The sequence below is a fragment of the Scomber japonicus genome, chromosome 6 (assembly GCF_027409825.1).
Source record: "Scomber japonicus isolate fScoJap1 chromosome 6, fScoJap1.pri, whole genome shotgun sequence".
NCBI classification, from domain to species: domain Eukaryota; kingdom Metazoa; phylum Chordata; class Actinopteri; order Scombriformes; family Scombridae; genus Scomber; species Scomber japonicus.
This window is the reverse complement of record NC_070583.1, coordinates 36,877,570-36,904,517: the sequence shown is the minus strand read 5'-3', so window position 1 is coordinate 36,904,517 and position 26,948 is coordinate 36,877,570. Positions and strand designations below refer to the sequence as shown.

Genomic DNA, 26,948 nt, shown 5'->3' with positions numbered 1-26,948 from the left:
CATCTATGTGGCGCTATTGTCTCGAGCCAACACACAAACACGCTGACAATAGGAGGCGTGTGTGTGTCTGTGTGTGTCTGTGTGTGTCTGTGTGTGTGTGTGTGTCTCGGGCCAGATGAAGCGTGCCTCGTGCCGTGGGGAGAGGGTGGGGAGTGGGGGGGGGGGGGGGTTAAAGTCAGGGCCAGCGGAGGCACGCGCTGTCCTCATTAAGAATGACAAAAGGAGGCGAGGTGAGTCGCGAGCGCCAAAAAAAAAAAGAAAAAGGAAAAAAAAGAAAAGAAGCAAGCAACAGTTTGTGACACACACACACACACCTACACACACACACACACACACACACACACACACCTGTCTCACCTGGCTGCATGCTCATATTGACAGACACGTGTTCATTACAGCCAATAGGAGAAGGAAATGACCACGTGCAGTTTCCAGCAGTCAGTTATTATTAATATTAACATGTCAAATATCATCAATGTAATAACTATAGTAATAATAACTAGTTTTATCTTTTATATGAGAACTTTTAACTCTTTTAAATCTGATAATTATGAGTTTAATCAGGTTAGAAAGTCTCTGAAATATAAACTAAAGACTGAAATCATATAAATAGCAGTAAAGTGAAAGTAAGGTGAGTTATTAGAGTTATTAAAGCTTTATTGATTATTAGGTTTATTAACAGAGTCTGATCATTGTCTTTATGAATGAAATGTGCTTCATCTTAAAGACATTAGTGTGTGTGTGTGTGTGTGTGTGTGTGTGTGTGTGTGTGTGTGTTGGAGGGTCCCAGCTGTATGGTAATAACCCCCTCCACACACACACACACACACACACACACACACACACACACACACACATTTCCTTAAATATGATCTGAAGTCTCCAGATCGACCCCCCCCCCTCCTCCTCCTCCTCCTTAATTGTTCGCGTGTGCTGCGTTTAAGAACTGTCTCTGTGCGTGTGCATGTGCATGTGCGCGCCCCCGTGTGTGCAGAAGAAAACAGAAAGAAAGAAAAAGTGTTTAATAGACTGAATGTTTCCTTCTGCTGCTCATCTATCAGCTGGAAGACCCCCACGATGCTCCTAGGATATCATATAATATAATATAATATAAGTATAAATAGTAAAGTAACATTTAAAGCTTTAACATGTTGACAGGTAATAAATATATTTATACATTTTAAATCTAATGAGTCATTTTTTACAGTAAGTTGAATATTAAACATTGTTGTGGCTGGAAAACGCCTCAAAGCATCAGTAAACGATAACCTTCAGTATGTGTGTGTGTGTGTGTGTGTGTGTGTGTGTGTGTGTGTGTGTGTGTGTGTGTGTGTGTGTGTGCGTGCGTGCGCGTGCTCCGGGCTGGCCTGGGGGAGGCAGTAAACGGAGCGTTTGTCCGGCTGCTGTCGCCTGACAGTTTGTTCAATTGCCCCCGCTGTAATTGCCCCTTCGGTGGTGAAAGCGAATCAAAGCGGGGGTGGGGGGGTGGATGGGGGGGCATATTACCCCCCTCCCACCCCCCCACCCCTCCTCACCCCCCCCTACCCCCCCACACTCCTCCTCCCTCCTCCCTCTAAGACTCCTTGGCACTCCACGCTGTAAGAAATGTCCCTTAGTCAGCACTTCCTCACTTTACGTTAAATCATTAAACATCAGATTTATTGAACTAATGAAACTAAGAGCTCAGATTCAAACCTAATAAATATAATATTTCATATATCTCATAATATAATATCTCATATCTCATATCATAATGTCTCATGTTACACTTTTACATCAGAGGTTTGTTTTACATTGAAACTGATGCTAAACAGAAAGCAACAGAATCCAACGTGGGATTTTAAACAGAGATGTGTGTTTGTGTGTGTGTGTGTGTGTGTGTGTGTGTGTGTGTGTGTGTGTGTGTGTGTGTGTGTGTGTGACTACTGATCAGGTGCAGCAGAGTTCCCATCACACACACACACACACACACACACACACACACACACACTGTACTGTAGTAGTTTCTCCTGGTTGTTTTTTAACTGAATCAAACTAAAGTTTCGGTTTGAATGAACCAAAGTTTACAGTAGAGGAAGAGGAGGAAGGAGGAAGAGGAGGAGGAGGAGGAAGAGGAGGAGGACTTGTTCTGTTCTTCAGGTGGATATTTTTTGCAGCGCCCTCCTCCCCTCCTCCCCCCTCCTCCTCCTCCCCCTCCCCTCCTCCTTTGGCACAGCTCCTATATAAAGGTGCGCCTCTGCGGCTCCAGTCCAGAGTTCAGCAGCTCAGCGGATCTTTACTCCAGTTTTTTTTTTTTTTTTAAATCTCTGTTTCTTCACTGAGCCCGCGAACACACACTGACTGCGACTTTAACTTTAACCCTGGTTCATTTTTTTAATCCTTCACGGAGACATTTTCTGTCTCCTTTTGGACTCATTTTGGATTTTACGCATTTTTGACGTTTCTTTGGAGCTCCGGAGCTTTCTACCCAGGACAGCTCCGTGCCGACACGCCATGGCACGTTTGTTACTACCGTGTCTCTTGCTGTGTGTATCAGCTCAGACGGTGAGTAGCACACACTGGCACACACACACACACACACACACACACACACGCACAGAGGAGTTGTGTTGTTTTCCTTGTCTTTGCTGCTTTCTGCGGGACAGTTGGAGGTTTGGAGATGTGCGTCTTTACGCACAGCAGCAGCGCTCTGTTTTACACTCTGAACCAAACTTCTGCTGGATTTAAGTTACTTATATTGTATTTTTTATAATAAATGTGGATATCTGACCAGTGGCTGCTGCACAGTAGAGAGGTAGAAGTCGCAAACAGCATCGATATCTGCAGAAATCATGAGAGAAACACACCGATAACTGCAATGTAGCGATTTTCTCCGTTTGCAGCAGTGGAGCTGTGTGTGTGTGTGTGTGTGTGTGTGTGTGTGTGTGTGAGAGAGAGAGAGCTGTGCACGCTCCTGCTTATTGCACATGTGCGTGTTTCTGCACATGCATGCAGATATAGATATGTAGTATAAGTTTATAGCTATATTAATATATGTGAATGATTATATTGGTGTATATTTAAATCACCGGAACCTGCGTACTGTATTTCCTACATGACTGAATGACAACAAAAAAAATCCTTAAATCTTAAATCTTACAGATATTATTTCCTCAGGTCAGTTTATTGTATTTGCAGCAGATTCACTCCTCTCTGTCCCCTCCGCCCCCCCTCCACCCTCCACCCTCAGGCCCTCTCCTCCGGCTTCTTCGAGCTGAAGATCGACTCCTTCAGCAGCTCCCGTGGTGTGTGCCGTAACCAGCCCCGGGAATGCCAGATCTTTTTCCGTGTGTGTCTCAAACACTCGCAGGACGTTATCAACCCGGAGCCGCCGTGCACGTACGGGACCGCGCTCACCGAGATCTTCGGCGCCGACTCGAAATCCATCTCGGAGAGCGCTCCCATCAGGGTGCCCTTTCACTTCAAGTGGCCGGTAAGTGACGAAAATCACACCAGCTCTCCACAAAGATGGGAATGTAAATCACCTCCAGGCTTCACTTTATTCTGAAAGATCAAACCTGCTTCCTACCTATTCACCTTCATTTAAACATTTCATTCAGATTTCTGGGTTTATTTTTGATGCTAATGACTAAATAAAAGCTGCAGATCTGAGCATGCGCACTCATGAATTATATAATGCATCAGATCATTAATCGAGCCCTTCTTGTTTATTTTTAGGGGACTTTCTCTCTGATCATTGAGGCCTGGAATGCGGAGTCTTCAGGACTGGAGTCTACAGGTAAACTGCTGCAGTGTCACCTTTTCACCACCAGGCGGCGACAGTGGCGCTGTTTCCCTCTGACAGCTCTAACGCTGGAGGCCAGTTGTTAAGAGGAGCTGATGCATGTTTTTGTGTGTCACTGAGTTGTAGTTATTAGATTTTATGACACACAGGATGCAGTTAAACATCACTTTTGATCTTTTAGACTTTGCATTAATGATTTTAACACGTTAGAAGTTTGTTTCCTCTCATGAAGTCACTTTAAATTCACCAAAAACTTTACTTTAAGTCACTTTAAGAGTTTTATAAAGACACCACAGCAGAGTATTATGAGGTCATTTAACATTAAACACCACAGACAAACATTTATATTAAAGCTTTGCATGACTCAATCTTCTTTAACAGACTGTTAGGATGTTTAAAGTGACACTCAGGTTGACTCTCTCTCCTCTCTGCTCGTTCATCCAGGGAACCAGAACAACCTCATCAGCCGGCTGGCGACCCGCCGCAAGCTGACGGTGGGGGAGGAATGGTCCCAGGACGTTCACTTTGGCAACCAGAGCGAGCTGCGCTACTCCTACCACATCATGTGTGATGAGAACTACCACGGAGAGGCCTGCTCCGCCTACTGCCGGCCCCGAAACGACACCTGGGGACACTACACCTGCGACGATGACGGGGAGCAACACTGTCTGGAGGGCTGGGAGGGAGAATACTGCATTAAACGTGAGCACAGACCCCCCCCCCCCCTTTAATGTTTTATACTGCTGCTAATGACATGAATATCACATCAGTCCTGGTGTACTTCAGTGAGCATGTGATTAATCTCCTTTAGTATCACCTGAATATTCTGATATATTCCAACAAAGACTTCATTTATCTCTGCAGGGCTGAGTCTGTGGAGGTTTAAACTTTCTTTTTTTAGTGTTTTTAAGTCAAATTTATAGTTTTATTTTTTAGAAAACTGGTATAAATGTTCCTAAAGCAACAAAAACTGGCTCTAAAATAGTAGTTAACACTGTTTTTTTTACAGTAGTGCGACCCCTCCTCCTCCTCCTCCTCCTCCTCCTCCTGTCTTCTCCCTCCATTTTTTCATTCTAACGTTTCTTCAGACTGGGAGGGAGGAGGGAGGAGGGAGGGAGGGAGGAGGAGGAGGAGGGGGAGGGGGAGGGGGAGGCGTGGGGTGAAGAATAGGACCCTTGGCGCTTCATTTTTTTGTCCAGCGGCCTTGAAATTGTTAAGTCAAGCAGTTGTCAACGCCATCGTCGGCCCCCGGAAAAAAAAGAGAAGATCTTAGAGAGCTTCTGTCGTTTCCAGTATATGTGTGTGTGTGTGTGTGTGTGTGTGTGTGTGTGTGTGTGTGTGTGTGTGTGTGTTGGCTCTGAGGTCTGCTCCTTTTGTTTTGAGCTCAACAATGGGCCCCCGGTCGGCCCCCGGTCGGCCCCCGGCTCGCCCGTTTTAACAGGGACACGCGCTGGAGCTTAATGTGCGCTGCCTTGCGTGAAAAGAGACGGCATGTGTTGCTTTTGTTGTGTGGGCCAGCTGCTTCGTTCAGTACTTAACAAGCACTTGTAGGGGAGGTGTGTGTGTGTGTGTGTGTGTGTGTGTGTGTGTGTGTGTGTGTGTGTGTGTGTGTGTGTGTGTGTGTGGGGCCCAGAGAAAGGGTCTGATGAGGAGGAGGAGGAGGAGGAGGAGGAGGGGAAGGCGTTGTTTTGTGGTTCAAACGAGGCACACATGCACTCATAGTAATATTCTCTCCTTCTTCTTCCTCCTCCTGCTTTCTCCCTTTCCCTCTCTCTCTCTCCCTCTCTCTCTCTCTCTTCCTCCCATCAGCCATCTGTGCGGCGGGTTGCAGCACGGACCACGGCTCCTGCGAGTCCCCCGGAGAGTGCGTGTGCCGGATGGGCTGGCAGGGCGAGCGATGCGATGAGTGCGCCCGCCACCCGAGCTGCCTCCACGGTACCTGCCAGCAGCCGGGACAGTGCAACTGCAAGGAGGGCTGGGGAGGCCTGTACTGTGACGAAGGTGTGTTCAACCTCCGCAGCAGCAGAAGCAGCAGCAGCAAACACCGTCACCTGCACACGGCTGCATGACGGCTGCATGACGGCTGCATGACTGGGCCTCTCAGTGTGTTTAGAGAAATAATTTGGCTTGACTCAAAATGAATGTGAGAGAGTTTAAGAGTTTAAGATGACTAACTCTGGAGCACTGACTCACCAAACAGCTTTATTTTAGCCCTTAAATAAAAACAACTATTATGTCACTAAAGCTCATGTGTGTTTTATAGCTGACTAGTCATAAATAGAAATATTAATTATGAGGTTTAAAGATGTTCAACCTACTGTCTGACTAACAAAAAACCATTATTATATCTTCACTTTCCATTATTTTTCCACTAGAGACATTAATCCAGATTCTCCATCATTGACTTATCGCTATAATGTGATTGTTGCGCAATATGCAGATGATGCGATGTTGTAGATTAAGAGCAAAATCGGCTAAAAAGTTTATCGTTTCTTTTTTTTCTTTCTTTTTTCTTTCTTTTTTTGTTATTTTCCGCCCAACATAGCTCATGAATACGACGTTATCCAACACGCGGCTCTCAAGTCTCTCAGAAGTCGGAGCTTCACGCCAGAAAAGTTTAACGTCCAAGAATCTACGACTTCGAATCCACCACCCGCGCTTTCATCTTAGCGCGACGTTTAACAAGCCGACCGCGACGGATTAACTATCGCAAGCAAGTTTGAAGTTGTTTTTTATAAAGCAGCGGCGAAATGAAATGAAACTAAAGACAGTTCGGAAGGTTTGTGATCAGACTGGAAAAATGCCAGAATGACTCTTCTTCGTAGCTCGTTTGTATGACACATGGTCTTTTAGGCGTGTGGAGATGCACAGCAAGATTATTATTAATATTATTATACTTATTAATTCATTTACAGAGAAGTTAAGGACAGTAACTGGAAGATGCACATTAGAAAAGTATCACAGCAAAACCTTTATTATGTACATAAAACATTTAAAATTCAAAATCAGCTGCATCATGTGAGGAAATAAGAACAAAATAAGACTTAACTTCAGTCCAGCAGGAACTTTTATGCCTTTAGGAGGGTAATGTTAGAAGTATTAAACATAAAGGCTAATTTATAGTGTTTGGATAATAAATCTACAAAGAGGAGAACACTTGAAATCTTAGAAATATGATCAGATTAAAACATTTACAGTTAATTGATCAGATATTAAACTCCCTGGTGTTCCTCAGGGCTCTATCCTCGATCCTCTTCTGGTTTTATTCTACCTGATTCATTAGTCACTCCAGTTTATATAAAGGTTTTAACATTATTACACTGATGATGGTAGACGAAACGACTTTTTAACTGAAGTGCTGCTCCAAAAATACTGCAAACAACTTTCAATCTAGAGTTTAAAGTCTTTCTTTAAATCATTTCTACCTCAAATTTCTCTACAGTCAGAGGAGAAATCCGATGTTCAGCCCAGATTATCTACTAATGCAAAGTGAATTACAGTCTCGATCTTAAACAGAAGTGAATTAGAGGACTTTTGAAACAATGATATGCTGTATGAGTGTTGGCTTATCGATATGTGGCAGGAACACGACTACCTATCTAACCAAACGACACCAAACCATAAGAGATTCACTAAAGCATCTAGTTCCCATTAGCATGAGGTCATATGAGGAAAGACACTGCTTCCTATCACTATAATAATCTTTATGATATCCCATAATGTGTGTGGTTGAACCAGCTGCGTGTGTGTGATGCAACCGGTTTAGGATTTTAAATATTGCGTAATAAAAAAGGTTTGATGACAGTTTTATAGCTCGGTGTCGCAGCTTTAACCTCTCACACAGATTCACCTTCTCGTATGATCCTCTATCGGCCAAAGTCAAACATCGACCCATAAAACAACCTTTATTCACACGTGGCAGCATTTCCACCAAACTTCCTCTCCTTCCTTTCTTTGCAGATATTTCATACAATCACATCTTATTAAATAGTAAAAGTCTTAATATTTCTCCTCTGCAGCATTTAACAGGAAACATGAGGTTTTAAAGATGAATGTAAAATATTTGAAACCTCTCAAAATGGGGAAGAAGCTTCTGATCTTCTTTTGTCAAGTTCAGTTTTTAGAAGACAGTGTTGTTGTTTCCTGGTGCAGCTGACACTTACACTTCATTAACTTTATCGTTGCTCTCGTCTTGTTTCTTTCCTCCAGACCTGAACTACTGCACCAACCACAAGCCATGCCAGAACAAAGCCACGTGCACCAACACCGGCCAGGGCAGCTACACCTGCGCCTGCCGCCCCGGCTTCACCGGCAAGAACTGCGAGATCGAAACCAACGAGTGCGACAGCAACCCCTGCAAGAACGGAGGCAGCTGCAAAGTAAGTCTCCCCGTCTGACGGAGCCAGTAAAGCTAACCGTCTCAAACTTCACCGTCCTCACCTCGTTCTCTCCTCGGTTTCCTCCTCCAGGATTTGGTGAACGACTACTCGTGTGCGTGTCCTCAAGGCTTCTACGGGAAGAACTGTGAGATCAGCGCCATGACGTGTGCCGACGGGCCGTGCTTTAACGGAGGAACCTGCATGGAGAATGCCATCGGCGGGTACAGCTGCCGTTGCCCTCCTGGTTACACCGGCTCCAACTGTGAGAAGAGGATCGACAGGTGCAGCAGCAACCCCTGCGCTAACGGTACGAACCACCTCGCTTTGTTATTCAGGAGGGAAAAAACTAAACCTTGCAGATTTTCTTCCTGCCGGGATCACTTAGTCCTGAGTTTAAAATATGAGCTCAGGTGTTGCTGGTGTGATTTAAGAGTTCAAACCTTTCCTGGTATTGATACTAAAACATTGCATAACAGCTTCTAGGTGAAAGTTACAGGTTATAGTACTATAAAAGGCTGTAACATCCTTTCCCTGCCTTTCATTTAGTGCTGCCTGTCTGTGTGTATAAAGTATAAAGTGATGGGATGTATGGGGCGTCTGTCGGATGGGATTCCTGTCAGTGCTTGCAGGAGAAGTTAGAACCACAAAAACAGCAAAAAAAAAAACAACATGTAGTGAAGCTGAATGGAGCCAGCTGATACGACTCAGAGATACTCTGTGAATTTACAAGAAGTGCAGACTTGCAGGCGGCCGGCAGTCAACCACTTCATGTTATCAGCGTCTCCTTCGCTCTCAGTGAAGAAGCATGTGAAGAATGTGTGCTGCTTGCTGTGTGGCTTCGTAGCAGTGTTGTTTATGCTTATGGGATATTTTAATTGTACGGTAGCAATCCATAACTCTTAAAGCTCTCTGACACTCAAAGGCCTGAAACTTACTGTGTGGTCATCCAGCTTTTAGCACTGAGATTTATGAAAAACAGCTAATTTCTTCAGCAAAATTCAAATCAATTTAAAGCCGCCACATCATTACAAAGCTCACACAACCATAAACAAGCTATTAGATTGGCACAACTTCTTCTTATTAAATATATCTTACTGTTTATTTGGGGAAATTTGTTGTAAATTGACAAAGTGAGGACGGTAAATGTGCATAATGTTCTCAAATGAAGCTTAACATGTAAGAGCATATAAAGCAGTGGCCTGTTACATTTTAAATAACTTCCCCTCTGATAAGCACATTTATTTCATTTCAAGTTTAATTTAGAGTTAATCTTAAAATCTTAACAACAGGCTAGCTAGTTTATCGTCCCATCCATTTAGAGGGAAGATACGATTGTCGATGAATAGTCATGTTGGTGCTAGCTAATATATTTATACAGAATATTTAAACTGTGTGTCAGAAAGAGAGTCCTGCTGCGTGCATTAGCCTTCATTTACTTTCTGGATCATTTAAAGTTAAGTATTGTTTTAATTTATCTGGTTATTAATCTCCTCTGACAGGCTTGTTCTGTGGTTTAAACCAAAGTAATGAGGTGATGAGGTGAGGGTGGTTTTACGGCCTGAACTTGCAGAGTTTTCTGTGGGACTTAATCTGTGAGAAGATCTCGACTCTCACTTGACCAAATCCTCCCACCGCTGTCTGTTTGGAAGCCTTCGTGCACATTTCTTTCACAGTTCGTCAAACATAACTTCACACCTCTTTGTAAAAATCAGTTGATGTTTTAGGTTTCGGTGCGGGTAGCTTTTGATGTGGTTTTGCAACATGACCTCGGGGTGAATTATGGACGAGGACACAAAGCATATCATTGAAGAGCTGTGACTGAGGAGGATTTGGCTGTTTGGGACCATGCAGACCCTGAACTGCTCACACTTAGATACAGTCTAGTGGTGCCTTTGCTCAAATATCTTCTTACTTGGAAGGATTTGAGGGTTTGGGCTTTAGAGGCTTGCATGCAAAGTATTCTGCTACGTGTTGGTACAACCGGCTCGGCTCTGCAAGCAGGAACACAACGAGGAATTAGTTGCTTCAATTGACTAAAATTACCATCAATGCTGATTGGACAAATTTCCCTTTAAAATCCTCCCAAAGTATTAAATTACTTGTTGAACTGAGGAAAACGCGTGCTGTTTAATTCTCTTATTGTTTCAGAAATAAGTTCTTAATCAGCTCCAGAATATTTGTCTCAATGCAGTGGCTCAGAATCAGAGACGATTATATGGATTTTTATGTTTAAGCTTATTTTTTGTTGAGTTTAATGAAGATTCAGTGAGCTGGTGTCATCAGGGTTAGGGTTGGACACACCGATGTACAGCAGGGTATCGTCTGCATACGAGCGGACCTCTCATAGTGATACTACCTGAGTTATAAGAGAGTGAAGTTGAGCCATGTGGAGGAAACAAAGGGAGGGAACTCAAAGGGTCAATACTAGAGATCTAAAAGAAGGAGACAGAAACATTATTAGTTAGTATTGATGCTCAGGATGCTAACAAAGAGGAAGAAATCAACTCAACAGTGAGCGATGAACGATAAGAGCTCAATGATACAGAATTATTCAAACAGATTAATCAACAGCACACCAGCATTTAAACTGGTGTGAAAAGAAAAGAAAAAAGAAAAAAAATGATAATAATATTATTGTATGTAATAAAGAAGCTCAGGCTCAGACTTCCACACTGAGTTTCATTCTGACTTGAGAGCATTTTGTTTGCATAGCTGCTGTCACAATTAACGAGCGCGATGGCATCCAGCAGCAGTCGTGATGTAACATAAGTAATCACACTGACTAATGTGTGCTGGAGGCCAGTTATATCAGATAAAGTCCATTGACTCAGTTTAAAGTCAATGACCTGTGTGTCAGTGTGACAGACCACAGCTTTCCTTTACTCTGCGGTGGCCCCTAAGAGGTTTTTAAATAGAGTTTTCTTTCGTCTCCTTGTAAGAAAACTGGTGTTGAAACAGCATTTAAAGCACTTCTCTGAAAACCCTGTGATCATATTTTGCTGCACATTTGCTTCAAACTCATCTTCAAGCATCCATCCATAATGTGCACATGTTCCTGTAGGGTTTCATGCTCATTGTGAATTCTTTGATATGAGGCAGATAAAAGCCGGCTCGGTGGTTGTGACTTTCCACATGCTGTCGTTTAGAAAGTTATTCTTTTTATTTATTGTGTCTGTGTGTTTTCATATTGGCACAAAGCAGAGGAGTATATATATCCTGAGTTTACAGTTTAGCCTACGAAGCGTGACAGACCTTCATTAAAGGGACATTACCTCAAATTTTAAGCTTCGAGTATGAACACAGATGTTTGATGTTGTTAGATTGATCAAATTGGATGTTTTTGGGGATTTAAAGTTAAACTAAAAATGTTTTAAAGTGTGTGTATGAATATGTGTGTGTGTGTGTGTGTGTGTGTGTGTGTGTGTGTGTCTGTGTGTCAAAGGGCAGATAAACTCCTCGGTTGGCACGTAGAGGAGCCTCTGAACAAGTCTTATCAGCTCCTGTCTGTAAACACATAAATATCTTAGCCTTCATTGTTGCCTCTCTCTCTTTCTCTTCCTCTCTCTCTCTCTTTCTCTACCTGGTTGAGCTCATCCTGTCGTCGCGGGTAGAAATCTGACGTCTGACAGCGTTTCTCAGCCTGATAGAGCTGTCAGCGCCGGGCTGATCCATGGGTCATTACTCTCAGAAAATGTTGTGCTGTGCCTTTAAAGATAAATTAACTTGTTGTAACGTGCGTGTATACACTGCAGGATTCACGAGTGAAGCTCATTCACTACCTACATCAACAAACATCTGTTTTAAAACTCCAACCTGCTGAGACTTCTAACTTTATTTCTTCTGATATTATTGTTAAAAGAAACAAGATGCAAGACAAACAACTAAATTAAATTGTCAGTGTTTGCATGTAGTTGTGGGTTCAGCTCATGAGACAGCTCACCGTGCACACCAGATATTACAATTTAAGTAGTTTTGACAAAATGTTTTGAGTCTCTTAAAGTCGAGGCTGCCTGGAAGCGAAGAGAAACACACTTAAGAAAACACATGTAAGAGATTAGTAGTAAAAAAAACAGAAAACAATGGTGGTGCTAATTTAACAATGGGCATGTTCTGCTTAACTTCACAATGCTTCTGAGTTGGGAAAGCGTCAGATATCTATTGAATGACACAGTGAAGAGATTCTCAGTTAAGTCACCTGAACTTCTCTCACATCAGACGTCCAACGCTGAAGCTTTTTTCTATGAGAGCAGACAGACAACCAGGAGGAGACGGCTCCGCTGACAGACACTTTATCATTATATATTACAATAATCTCACAGTTATCATGGGCCTGCTGACTGCCGTCGTCTCTCTGGGTCCAAGTATAACTCTCAGTGCTCCCTCAGGTTCTTATTAGCGTGTAGAAACCGCCGCCTGCTTATCTTCAATCTGCAACCATTCCTGCTTCTCACTGAGCCTGAGAGAGGAGAGAGAACCCCCCCCCACCCCCCGCTCTTCATAACTGATGCCTGGTTGGTTGTTGTATTTGCAGTGTTGCAACACAGCAGCAGCAGAATAGCCAAATATGGAGCTGATCCAAGCAGAGCACTTTTGTTTACTCAGTATGTCGTCCCAGAAAAGAAAAAAACAAACCCTTGCATAGTCTTAGTTTAAACATCTCCAGAAGTTCAGTCGCTGCAGGTCTCGTCTCCTCGCTTCCTTTCCTCTGTTCCTTCCCTCCTTTCCTGCATGTCAAACAGATGGTTTTTGTTAGATGGTAAGATTTAAGACAACAACCAACCAAAGAGGGTTTTTTTTGGTCATGTGACTTCCTGCTGACCTGATGGTGGTGGAAAACATCTCCTCATGATGTTTCTAATCACATGTTTCTGCTGATTAGCGGCATCTGTTGTGAGGACATGTTGTAACAAACACTTTTTTTTCTTTTTCTTCGCCCCCTTTTCACTCATCTCTCCTCTCTCTCTCTGCTCTGCTTTCTTTCCATTGGGATGTTTTTCTCTTTTAAACTCTTCTCCTTCTTGTCTCTGGAGAGTCTGGCTCATTAAAAAAGTGTACAAAGCCTAAGATTACTAGTTATTTCTTACCTTTGCATCAACTAACACCTTCTTACCTGCACTTTTTGTTTAGCAATAGTAGAAAAAGTCGTACTTCAGCTTTTTATTTATGCATTTCCAGACTGAAGCACAGTTTTTAAGGCAGTTTGGAGCATTAGTTGTGCACATCCTCATAAATTAACACTATGTCTGTAAGCTGAAGTCTGAATAAGTACAGTAGGGGGCAGTGTTAGGGTCTACAGTTACCTTTTTATGTGCCGCTACACAGTTACTAATATGCTTGATTTAGGTTGATTTTTCACATTTAAATCTTACACATCTGGAGGTTTGGTTTCTATCTAGTACATCAGCAAGTATGTAAAGAAATCAGCTGGTTGTCTGCATGAATTCGAGGTTAAAAAGCAAATATATCTCCAACCTAAGATGAAAGACTAGCAGAGATGTTCTCCCTCAAGTCTCTATTCTTTGTCACCTTTTTTTTTGCCACTGAGAAATAGTTTGTTAGTGTTAGTCTCGTTGATAACTGCTAAACAAACCTTTTTATTAGGAATATTTGTGTCACTTCATGTTTAAAATGAGTCAGCGAGTGTTTCCGGCTGCTCTCCACCTCGTCAACAACACCTGACTTCTAGATATCGTGTTTATCTTCCACCATGCTTCTCTCTCTCTCTCTGTGTGAGATACGAGCTGATCTGTATCTGTAACTGTAGCTGAAGGCGTCATATTCTATATCTATATCTGTCATGTTAGCTTTACAGTTAATCCTTTAATTCTCTGTTGGTTCTAGATGGTAGATTACGCCCTTACATCCTGTCATCACTGACTTTGAAGGTAGTGTTACTGAGTAAACTGACTCCTGTGTGTCTCCCTGCAGGCGCTCACTGTCTGGACCTCGGTCATCGCGTCATGTGCCGCTGCCAGGCCGGATTCACCGGCTCCCGCTGCGAGACCAACATCGACGACTGCGCCGGCAACCCCTGCCGCAACGCCGGCACCTGCGTCGACGGCATCAACGACTTCACCTGCACGTGCACGCTCGGCTTCACCAGCAAGGACTGCTCCGTGCGCGCCAGCCTCTGCGACCAGTTCCCTTGTGACAACGGCGGCAAGTGTTACACCCACTTCACCGGGCCCGTGTGCGAGTGCCCGTCTGGATTTATGGGCGCACGTTGCGAGTACTCGTTGGAGATGACCAAGCCGACCGCAAGGCCACACGTTCCCGCCGGTTTCCCCACGGTGCCGCTGGCAGTCGCCTTCGCGTTCGGCCTGGTGACGCTGACTCTGCTGCTGTGCGCCGCCATCTTCATCCTGCGGCAGCTTCGGCGCGGCAGAGAGCTGACGGCCATGTCCACGTCGGTGAAGAACGACCTGGAGACGGTGAACAACCGCAACGCCGTGATCGGTGGCGGCGGACCGAATAACGGAGGCTTACCCGGAGCGGCGCTGGCCAGCCTGAGAGAGAAGGAAGCGTTCCTCATCCCTGGAGGACAGCTGAAAGTCTCCAACAAGGACGCAGCGCTGGTGGAGAAGGGCGGAGACGGCATGAGCATGTTTAAGAATAAAATGGCGGACTGTAACCTGGCGAAAGAGGAGCAGCACCTGTCCAAGAACAAGTTTGACCTGTAAGAATCAGCTGATGTTTGGTGTCTTTCTTTCTTTCTGTGTCTCTTTACTTTCTCTCCTCTGCACATTTCTATGCAGACGAGTCAGAGCCTGTTTGTTTGTCCTCTGTTATCTGATCATCACTCACACACCTTCACAAAGTATTTATATCTAAATGTTTGCTGCCGCCACTTTACCAACCACCTCCGTCTCTCTCTCTGTCTCTCTCTCTCTCTTTCTCTCTAACAGTAAGAAGTGCGACTCGTCCATCATCGTCCCGCCTCTCAGTTTCGCAAAGGATAGTCTTTATCACCCGGTGTTCATCATCCCAGAGCACATTGAGCAATGTGTGTTTGCTACTGAGGTGAGGACTCGAACACACTCAACCACACACACACACAACCACACACACACACACACACACACACAACCACACACACACAGTTTTGATGTTGTGAAAAGTAAAGAAAGGAGCGACTTCTTTTTTTTTTCTTTTTTTGCACCTCTATAAGTCTTTATTTATAGCCTCTTGAAAATAGATGAGCAATTGGAAGAACAAATAAAGATTGATAAAAAAATTATGATAAATATTCACCATAAAAATCTAATTTTTAATAATATAATAATGAGAAATCAGACTTTAGTTTGTGTTTTAATGTTGATTTGAACATGAACATTTAAGTATAATCAGACATTAAAAACAAGCATTCAGTGTTAAATCTATTCTGCATTTGTTTTATAGTCAGAATCCTCATATTTTGGATCTTCATTAACTCTCAGAACAGTTTTAATTAAATTAGAAGATGTTGGACTGATGATTACCTCAACTAAAAGTCCCACAAAAACGATCCTGAAAGCTTTTTATCTTTCAGAAATTGGCTTATTTGCCTTTTTAATGATTGAATAACTCAGCAGCTAAATCAAAGCTCATATAGCTGAGGTAAGGAGTCATCTCTATTTCACAGCAGAGACATTTTAGCTGATTTTTAGGTTAAAACAAAACATATGCTTCAAAAGTAGGGACTGAAATTTGCCAAAATTATTCATTATCATTTCGATTCGATCAATTTAAATACCATAAACATTGATTTGCTCCAGTTCATCCCACACAAGACTCTAAAAAGGGATCTTATAGCTTCTTTAAATAAGACTTAATGATCCCGTTTTATGAATCACAGCTCGTTTTTTAAATATAAGCGAACAGAAGTGATCCGATACGCTGACGACTAACCGATGTTTCTCTGTGTCGTTCTCAGGTATAACCTCCAGGTTTCAGCAGGACTTCGAACGCTGAAGGCCTGAAACTCACCCAGAGGATCTATTCTACATGCATTATTATTTAATATTTATTACTGCTGCTCAACATGGAGAAAAAACAACAAAAAAAAAGAAAGAAAGAAAGAAAGGACTTTTTAAAAGATTTTCTTTTCTGCTTCGATATCGTTTTTTTTTTTTTTGGATGATTCTGAGAAGAAAGAGCAGCAGAGGAGAGAAAAGAGAAAAGACTGAATGTCCGGCGTCATTTGCACTATTTTTCTTTTTCTTTTTTTTTTATACCTTTTTAAATCTTAATATAATTTTTCTGTCTGTATATCTGAATTTCCTTTGGATCAAACATAAAAGAGAAAGAGAGAGGACATTAAGAGTTGGAGCCGTCCAGCCGACCAGGAAAAAAAAAAGACTGGTATCCTAGCAACGCTCCCTAACCTGCGCATCGTTAATAAAGTTTTTTAATCATACGAACTCTTGGACGATATATCCAGAGTTCGTACAAGGAGAATCGGGTCCCGACATCGCTGCTCTTTCACACATGTAGCACACCGCTGGATATCTGGGAATACTCCATAAATAACCGAATCATCATCGCCCCCTCTTCTTCTTCTTCTTCTTCTTCTTCCCTCTCGGATGTTTCCTGTTCTTCCTGTTTCCTGCTTCCTGTCACATGATAAGAAACGCCTCCAGCCCATTGGGTAACATCTAGAAGCGTTCATGGTTGTGATGCATGTGTGAAAGATGTCAAAAAAAAGTCATTAAAAAAAAGGACAATTTTTTTTATTTTAGGGTCAAACTACCTGAGCGAAGACTTCCTGTTTGAACAGGGACGATTTTAATTATTGTTGTTTCTTTTGAAAGTGAAGCATCACATTGTGGCCTGTTGTTATATTAATAATAATGAGAAGAAGAAGAAGATCCGCCTTAACAATCAAAACCGTCCAATCCTTACGAACTCTGAAGTGCCTCTTCTTGTAATTTAAAAAGAACAAACTGCGACTTAAAAGGACTTAAAGCCAACGTTCAGGACGAGCAGTAGAGCCAGTTAAAGGGGTTTTTAATCATTTTATTCATTTTATTTCTATCTTCATAATCAAAATCCTGTATTTATGAAGAGAAATTTCATCCAGAAAGCTTTTTAAACCCCGTCATCATGTGTACTGTGACAGTTTTTTGGTCTTTAATCCCAATCTGAACGAGGTTTCAGGTGAATCAGGGAGAGAGTTCGTCGCACCTCTACGAAACAAATCAGCTGTTTTTCTTCGATTTTCACCTCATGAACAATAATCTACATTTTCACCTTTTTTGTGACTCCACCTGTTCCCCCTCAACCCTCAACCCTCGACTCTTCCACTATTTTTAGAGGCTTTAGAAGTTTATTTTTCTATGATTCAAAAAAGCAAAAAAAAAAAAAAAAAACTTTATCGACCACACAGCCACTAAACAGGAAGCATTTTCACCTCATGAACAATAATCTACATTTTGACCTTTTTTTTTTTGTGACTCCACCTGTTCCCCTTTACCCCTCCACTATTTTTAGAGGCTTTAGAAATTTATTTTTCTATGATTCAAAAAGCAAAAAAAAAACTTTATCGACCACACAGCCAGTAAACAGGAAGCAATGGAAACACATGATGGGTGTTTTCTTCTTCTATTTATATTTAAAATGAACTTTTTTTTAAACAGTGAAGGACTCCAAAGAGCTTAATTTTCTTTTCTTTTTTTATACCTAATCCATTTGATACCAAAAATATGTGTTGTTCATGTTCATGTGTAGTTCTGTCTGTGTTTTACTATCTTCGTTAATTTAAAGAAAAGCAATGCAATGTGTACATATCCTCTCCAGAAGATAGCTGTTGATGATGTTGTTTTTTTTTCCCCTATTTAATTTTTTGCCCTTTTGTAAATAATTTTGTATTTATAAAAAAAAAAGAGAGAATTGTATATATATCTATGTTAATGTGCCTAATGTCTCGGTTCAGAATCAAGAAATATATTTTTTCATAAATAAATTAGAAAAATAACGTTAATGTGTCGTGTTGTTTGGTTGTTTCTTTCTCTTAAACATATTTAACCCTCCTGTTGTCCTCAAGTCAAGGAAGGGAGGAAAGGATGGAGGAAGGAAGGGAAGGAGGGAGGGTGGGTAGGTAGGTAGGACAGACGGAAGGGAGGGAGGGGGGGAGGAAAGGATGGAGGAAGGAAGGGAAGGAAGGGAGGGAGGGAGGGAGGGTGGGTAGGTAGGTAGGTAGGACAGATGGAATGGAGGGAGGTAGGAAGGAAGGAGGGAGGGAGGGAAGGAAGGAAAGGATGGAGGAAGGAAGGGAAGGAGGCAGGGAGGGTAGGTAGGTAGGACAGACGGAAGGGAGGGAGGTAGGAAGGAAGGAGGGAAGGAAGGAAAGGATGGAGGAAGGAAGGAAGGGAAGGAGGGAGGGAGGGAGGGTAGGTAGGTAGGTAGGTAGGACAGACGGAAGGGAGGGAGGTAGGAAGGATGGAGGAAGGAAGGAAAGGATGGAGGAAGGACAGACGGAAGGAAGGAAGGAAGGTAGGAGGGAGGAAGGACAGACGGAAGGAAGGAAGGGAGGAAGGAAGGAACAGTCGAAACAGACGGGGTCAATTTGACCCAGGAGGACGACACGAGGGTTAAACATGAGATTATTTATTATACTGTGCATCACCTGCAGTGCTGCTCATGATACTTATACTTTAGTATTTCCATTTTATGGGACTTTAAACTTCTAATTCACTACAGTTCAGAGGGAAATATTACATTTCATACTCCACTAAATGTATTTGACAGCTTTTTCATTACTCTTCAGATTGATTCATAATTCTGGAGTTAGTTTCCAGCCTCTCTGTGTGTCGTCTTGTGTGTTCTTGTAGTTTTGGCTCATGTTTCAGATATTTATGAGCGGCTCCACCAAAGAGATATTTTCCCCTCTGGACGCCTCACATGGTTTCATTTAATTAACGGTTCAGTTCCCACAAATAAAAAACATCATATATAAGGCTCCAAACCACTACTAGTACTGTAATACTGCATACTACATCACTATAATACTGCAGTACTTTTACTGTAATACTGCATACTACATCACTATAATACTGCAGTACTTTTACTGTAATACTGCATACTACATCACTATAATACTGTAGTACTTTTACTGTAATACTGCATACTACATCACTCATAATACTGCAGTACTTTTACTGTAATACTGCATACTACATCACTATAATACTGCAGTACTTATACTGTAATACTGCATACTACATCTCTCATAATACTGCAGTACTTTTACTGTAATACTGCATACTACATCACTATAATACTGCAGTACTTTTACTGTAATACTGCATACTACATCTCTCATAATACTGCAGTACTTTTACTGTAATACTGCATACTACATCACTATAATACTGCAGTACTTTTACTGTAATACTACATACTACATCACTATAATACTGCAGTACTTTTACTGTAATACTGCATACTACATCACTCATAAAACTCTCCCAGCCCAGGGCCAGAGACATGCACCGGCCCACAGAGCTCCACTGCAGCCTGCAGACACAGTAGAGGCCCATTGGCTTACCTGGTCCAATGGCCCTATGATAGGCTACAGAGGCCCAGGAGTCCCACCTACTCATGTTCTAGACACCCCCCTCGCCAATCACCTTTAATGACAAACAGTCATGATGAGAGAGTGAGTGAGAGAAACAACACACCAACACACGAAAACTAAGTGAGGTTTACAAAATGGAGAATGCGAGTAAAAAACGAAAAGGCGGAGCTGAAGAATGGAGAAAAGAAAAGCTCTCACGACCGACGCTGCTAGGGGCAAAAAACTGTCAGAAATGTTTGCTGCAGGCTAGCAGCAGTGGTTCCTCTCAGTGTAGCTAGCAGCAGTGGGTCCTCTCAGTGTAGCCAGAGCTAGCAGCAGTGGTTCCTCTCAGTGTAGCCAGAGCTAGCAGCAGTGGTTCCTCTCAGTGTAGCTAGCAGCAGTGGTTCCTCTCAGCAGAGCTAGCAGCAGTGGTTCCTCTCAGTGTAGCTAGCAGCAGTGGTTCCTCTCATCAGAGCTAGCAGCAGTGGTTCCTCTCTCTCAGCAGAGCTAGCAGCAGTGGTTCCTCTCTCTCAGCAGAGCTAGCAGCAGTGGTTCCTCTCTCTCAGCAGAGCTAGCAGCAGTGGTTCCTCTTAGTGTAGCCAGAGCTAGCAGCAGTGGATCCTCTCAGCAGAGCTAGCAGCAGTAGATCCTCTCAGCAGAACTAGCAGCAGTGGTTCCTCTCAGCAGAGCTAGCAGCAGTATATCCTCTCAGCAGAACTAGCAGCAGTGGTTCCTCTCAGCAGAGCTAGCAGCAGTGGTTCCTCTCAGCAGAGCTAGCAGCAGTATATCCTCTCAGCAGAACTAGCAGCAGTGGTTCCTCTCAGCAGAGCTAGCAGCAGTGGATCCTCTCAGTGTAGCCAGAGCTAGCAGCAGTGGTTCCTCTCAGCAGAGCTAGCAGCAGTGGATCCTCTCAATGTAGCCAGAGCTAGCAGCAGTTTCTCCAAAGAAAGAAGCAGGATGAGGGTTAAGCTACAATGACCAAATTAGACACGTTTTTTACTCAAACCCAGGCAAAAGCTAGCGTTCTGCAGGAGGCTAGCGGTAGCTTGCCAGCGAGCTCCATAAATGAAGCGGCATTGACCGCCACGTCCCGCTTCTCTGGACTCAGTGGACTGGCTATACTCTCTATGAGAACAGCAGAGCTTCTCTGGACTCAGTGGACTGGCTATACCCTCTATTGAGAACAGCACAGCTCTTCTCTGGACTCAGTGGACTGGTTATACTCTCTATGAGAACAGCAGAGCTCTTCTCGGGACTCAGTGGACTGGCTATACTCTCTATGAGAACAGCAGAGCTCTTCTCGGGACTCAGTGGACTGGCTATACTCTCTATGAGAACAGCAGAGCCCTTCTCTGGACTCAGTGGACTGGCTATACTCTCTATGAGAACAGCAGAGAGGACTTTGGACCTGTAAGATGAGATTCTAATGAGTGAGTACAGCTTCTCTTTGTTATGAAGTGGAATTAGTGAGATTTAAATCTATGGCAATACTTCTACTTGCATGTTGGAACAATGATTGTGTGATATAGGTGCCACATCCATTCATTAATGCTGATATAATGCGCTGTGTGTTTCTTGATGGTTATGCTTATGGACATACTGTGCAACATATATTTGTGTAGTGTCTTTGTGTTTGATAGTTTGGAGACATCATCAGGATGTGGTAGTTTGAGCCCAGGTCAGGGCAGGCTGTTAGAGAAGTGTTGATATGGATCTTCGTCTGCTGTCCAGGATGAGTGTGTGTTCAGTCACCTGTAATGTTAGCCTACATAGTGACAATAGCAGTTCTCTCAGGTGTGTGTCCAAGCGTGTGTGTTTGCTTGTGTTTAGGGCGGGGGGTGGGGGTACAAAAAAAATGTTTGCACCGGGGACCCATGATGTTATGCTGCATACTACATCACTCATAATACTGCAGTACTTTTACTGTAATACTGCATACTACATCACTCATAATACTGCAGTACTTTTACTTGTAATGGAGTATTTATACATAGCAGTAAAGTTAAATGTTGAGCAGCTTTTAACTGAGACTTTACTGTAAATGAGGAAACACAGTTTGAATCCACAGTGCGGCTCCTCGTCCTGATAACCGTCCCTGTTCTTTAAACACAACAAGCTCCACTCTGGGATCAGAGTTCCTTGTTCTCTCCCTTCAGATCTACAGTTTGTAGATGGGTGTAACCAACATGTGATGCAGTACAGAGCCATCAGGCTGCATTTCTGACTGAATCACATGTTCAGATCAGATCAAACCTGTTTCATTTATCAGGAAGTGAAGGTCAGACAGTCGTTGCCTGAGAGCTGAAATGGCGCAGAGAGATCAGCTGGACCGAGAATCCTTCTCCTGTTCGATCTGTCTGGATCTACTGAAGGATCCAGTGGGTCTTCCCTGTGGACACAGCTACTGTATGAGCTGTATTAAAGGATTCTGGGATGGAGAGGATCAGATGAAGATCTACAGCTGCCCTCAGTGCAGAGAGGCCTTCACACCGAAGCCTGTCCTGAAGACAAACACCATGTTAGCAGCTTTAGTGGAGCAGCTGAAGAAGACTGGACTCCAAGCTGCTCCTGCTGATCACTGCTATGCTGGACCTGAAGATGTGGCCTGTGATTTCTGCACTGGGAGGAAGCTGAAAGCCTTCAAGTCCTGTCTGGTGTGTCTGGCCTCTTACTGTGAGAATCACCTCCAGTCTCACTATGAATCACCTACATTTAAAAAACACAAGCTGGTGGAGCCTTCGAAGAATCCCCAGGAGAACATCTGCTCTCATCATGATAAGGTGATGAAGATATTCTGCCGTACAGATAAGAAGAGTATCTGTTATCTGTGCACTATGGAGGATCATAAAGGCCACGACACAGTCCCAGCTGCAGCAGAAAGGACTGAGTGGCAGAGAGAGCTCGAGGTGAGTCGACTAAACATCCAGCAGAGAATCCAGGACAGAGAGAAAGATGTGAAGCTGCTTCAACAGGAGGTGGAGGCCGTCAGTCGCTCTGCTGATAAAGCAGTGGAGGACAGTGAGAAGATCTTCACTCAGCTGATCCGTTTCCTCCAGGAAAGAAGCTCTGATGTGAAGCAGCAGATCAGATCCCAGCAGGAAACTGAAGTGAGTGGAGTCAAAGAGCTTCAGGAGAAGCTGCAGCAGGAGATCACTGAGCTGAAGAGGAAAGACGCTGAACTGAAGCAGCTCTCACACACAGAGGATCACAACCAGTTTCTACACAACTACCCCTCAGTGTCACAACTCAGTGAACCTACAGACTCATCCAGCATCAATATCCGTCCTCTCAGAGACTTTGAGGATGTGACAGCAGCTGTGTCAGAGCTCAGAGATAAACTACAGGACATCCTGAGGGACGAATGGACAAACATCTCACTGGCAGTGACTGAAGTGGACACTTTACTGCCACAACCCAAGACCAGAGCTGAGTTCTTAAAATATTCACGTGAAATCACTCTGGATCCAAACACAGCACACAAACAGCTGTTATTATCTGAGGGGAACAGAAAAGTAAAATGGAAGAGTCAACATCAGTCTTATTCTAGTCATTCAGACAGATTCACTGGTGATTGGCAGGTCCTGAGTAGAGAGAGTCTGACTGGACGTTGTTACTGGGAGGTGGAGAGGAGAGGAGAAGTTCGTGTAGCAGTCGCATACAAGAATATTAGCAGAGCAGGACGTGAATCTCTATTTGGATATAATGACAAATCTTGGTCTTTACGGTGTGACTATGACAATTATGAATTTTACTTCAATGACTTTAAAACTCCCGTCTCAGGTCCTCGTTCCTCCAAAGTCGGAGTGTACCTGGATCACAGAGCAGGTATTCTGTCCTTCTACAGAGTCTCTAAAACCATGACTCTTCTCCATAGCGTCCAGACCATATTCACTCAGCCTCTCTATGCTGGACTTTATGTTGGTGGAGGCACAGCTGAGTTGTGTAAAGTGAAATAGACAGAAGTCATTTCAGACTTCATGTGTCAGATGTTGTAATTCTTCATGTTTTTGTCTCCATGTTTCTGAGCTGCTCAGAGATCAGCTGACATGCTAATAGGGATATTCAACACTTTGTTTACTTTATGTATGTGTCGTTTATATGTTCAGTTTCTTTAAATGTGACTTTTTCCTGTGTGTTTTTATCCATGGAGGCTCTCACTGCTCATCACCATGTTTTTAACCTTCACTGACATTTCTTCAGATGAAATGTGAACTTCTCTTTGTTCTAAATGTTAGTTTCATGTTTGTATTGATGTATTTGTGTCTGTTGTTTCTTAAACAGAGAAAACAGCAGAACTTCCTTCATCACAGATATTTTGTTCTCATCACTTTGTAAATTCATAAAGAAATGTTCAATCAAACTGTAATGATCATGATAATAATCATTAATGATGTTCTTGTACATAGCTGACATTCTGGGTTACACTAACTGACTGTGTGGATGAAGTCAATCTGAACATGAAATCATTGATCACACTTTACTGATTGGATGTGTCAACAATCTGAAGCTTCAATAATCAATAAACACCATTTTATCAACAGTGATCAAAGTGTTTTCTTCTCATTCAAAGCTTGTGTACTTTTACTGTAATACTGCATACTACATCACTATAATACTGCAGTACTTTTACTGTAATACTGCATACTACATCACTATAATACTGCAGTACTTTTACTGTAATACTGCATACTACATCACTCATAATACTGCAGTACTTTTACTGTAATACTGCATACTACATCACTATAATACTGCACATTTTTAAGTGAGATGCATACTGGACCGTGATTGGCTCCAAACTTGTTTTCATGTCACAGTTATGACCATAGTTACATGTTTAAGAGGTGAGAAACTTTCCTCCTTCAGCAGATGAATGAAAAGTAAATATCTGAGACAAACAACATCCAGCTGATTTTGGGCGGAGCCGCTGTGTTTATAGTAGTTTTCCCGTCATAGTTGTAATGTGATTTCCAAGCAGAAAACACAACAAAAGTAACAAAGGATTTAAAAGTAATGACAAAATACTCCATTACAAGAAGTATCAGTGTGACCTAGTTAGTTTTCCATAAGCAGCAGCTGTCGGCCAGATGTTCAGACATTAAAACATTTCCAGCCAACTATTTTCATACTTTCAATGTATTTACCGGCTTTAATCACCCGCTCTGTTTGTTCTGGAGAGGAGGAGACCGTTCGGCTCCCAGTAACAGAACAATAAACACTAAACACTGATCATGACCTAAAAACTCATTATATCCTAAAAATAAGCAGCAATGGTGGTAGATGAGGAGAAATGAAGAAAAGCTGAAGAAAAGGGACATTTTCCATTTTATTTATGTTAAATTTAAATAATGTGCTTTAACTTCCAGCTTTAGCAACCAACAATATTCCATTTTAAGGATTTTAAGAAGATAATTGACTTTTTTAAATGGGAAAAAAACCCATATCAGACACATTATCATTTAAAGCAGAGAGCAGGATCTTTAATAAAGTGCTGCCAGAGTCTAAAACATAAACAGTTTAATGACACTTTAGTAACAAGCAGCTGTGATTCGTTGAGTGTTTTTATGCATGTGAGAATATTATTAGAAACTAGGGCTGTCAAACGATTAATTTTTTTAATCACGATTAATCTCAGAATTTCCATAGTTAATCGCGATTAGTGGCGTTTTGAATTGCATGTTTAAAATCCTGTTATTTTACATTTGAAGGCAGTTTTGAGCCCATAATGTAAAGCATTTCTTACCAGAGTGTCTTAACTGGGAATCAATCACGGCTCTGCTGCGACTCCCACACTCCAAAATGGTCCTTTGGTGGAGCTGAGGCTCGCTTGGCTGCACCTGGGTATTTAGCGTGGAGGTGCTAACTCAAACTCCACGTACTCCGGTGGTAGTTAAACTCCGTTTGACACAGGTTGCATTTTACTTTTGACTTGTCAACTGAAGCGTCTGGAAGTGTTTTAAAGTTAAACAAGCCGTTCAAAAGTCCAGTAGCTCTCTTACTTTCCATCAGCGCGGTAGGTTTACTGCAGGAGGCCACTTCAAAGCATAGCGCTACAGCTAGAGGAGCCGTCTACGGGGGAGTAGAAGGGACAAAAAGGCTTGCAACATTAAAATGCGATTTAAAAAAATTAACGCGCTATGGATTGCATTAATCTAATCGCGATTAACATGTTAACGCTGACAGCCCTATTAGAAATATTAAATCGCCTAATGAGACATGAATGTGGGAAAGAAACAAGTGATGGAGATTCTCTTTTCATCCTGAAAGCTGCAAGTTGTGGCTGCTTTGTAAATATGAGCATTAATACGCCGTTTAGGAGGCTCAGTAGAAGAAGAGCGGAGAGGAAAATATCTGAGGAACATCGTCACATCCGAGAATATCATCAAACTGAAAACACATGAGTTTCTTTAAAGACCGTGTAAAGTGACATTTTCTTCTAAACACATTAAATAGGTCATAAATGTATTTCTAAAAAAGGTGTAAAAAGCATTTCAACCATTTAGATTTTTAGTGATTAGCATAAACCCGCCCCTGCTGCTGTAGAGGTATAAATACATTCAGCACACACTACTACTACTACAGTCTACAGTTAGCTGAGTTAGCTGCCGAGCTAACAGCCAAACTAGCAGCTGAGCTAGTAGCCGATCTAACAGCTGAGCTTACAGCAGAAAGCTCTCAGACATAGCGTCCATGTTTCTGGTAGAGGTGGTGACTTTGATTGACAGGTGACACTTGGTAGGGGGTGGGGCTTCGGCGGACTCGGTGGCCACGCCCACAGCGTTTGGGAGCAGAGAAAGAGGCTGATTTTTACATAACTTTGAAGCTTAATTTTATATATTTGGCGATTTTTTTAATCATTCAAATTTGGCAGGATGGTTAACAACACACTTTTCTGTGGTATGTCAAACTCAGAACACATATTTATTCTTACTTTACACAGACTTTAATAATGATATAATCAGTTTACCTGCACTCTCTATCTTCAGTTTCACCACCTCGTTTTCACTGACGTTCATTCTGGCCTCCAACACTGTCAACACATTTAACATTAATATTATTGTGAAGTATGTTTATGGTCAGCAGGTTTCAAGTTGTTAACATGATCACTATGGAGACTGACCTTTGTTCTTATCTTCTCTTATCTTTAGAAGGCACAATTAATAATCAGATTCATAATTAATCAACAGCCAGATTCAAAATCTCATATTGAATTTCCATATGTGGGCTTCAAGTTGGTTCAGACTGTGTTTAA

The 26,948-nt window shown here is 42.5% G+C and overlaps 1 protein-coding gene and 1 long non-coding RNA gene across 2 annotated transcripts; one reads left to right on the top strand and one right to left on the bottom strand.

Annotated features, from left to right (window-relative positions):
- The first annotated feature begins 2,236 nt into the window (after positions 1-2,236).
- On the top strand, positions 2,237-17,200 carry dlc (deltaC). Its single transcript, XM_053321481.1, has 10 exons — positions 2,237-2,544; positions 3,230-3,472; positions 3,718-3,778; positions 4,229-4,486; positions 5,594-5,785; positions 7,994-8,163; positions 8,254-8,470; positions 14,092-14,839; positions 15,069-15,183; positions 16,076-17,200. Exons 1-10 carry the CDS (start codon positions 2,494-2,496, stop codon positions 16,079-16,081), a joined length of 2,061 nt encoding a protein of 686 aa, XP_053177456.1. The 5' UTR covers positions 2,237-2,493; the 3' UTR covers positions 16,082-17,200.
- Positions 11,551-12,602, bottom strand: LOC128361023 (uncharacterized). Its single transcript, XR_008321531.1, has 3 exons — positions 12,359-12,602; positions 12,104-12,173; positions 11,551-11,868 (listed from the first exon to the last, which is right to left on the bottom strand). It is a non-coding gene; the product is annotated as an uncharacterized LOC128361023 (long non-coding RNA).
- Positions 17,201-26,948: the final 9,748 nt, after the last annotated feature.

Bases quoted from the DNA above. Each gene is read 5' to 3' on its own strand.
- dlc (XM_053321481.1), top strand. From the start codon at position 2,494: ATGGCACGTTTGTTACTACCGTGTCTCTTGCTGTGTGTATCAGCTCAG. The intron at 4,487-5,593 runs GTGAGCACAGAC...TCCTCCCATCAG, and splicing joins GGGAGAATACTGCATTAAAC to CCATCTGTGCGGCGGGTTGC. The intron at 5,786-7,993 runs GTGTGTTCAACC...TCTTTCCTCCAG, and splicing joins AGGCCTGTACTGTGACGAAG to ACCTGAACTACTGCACCAAC.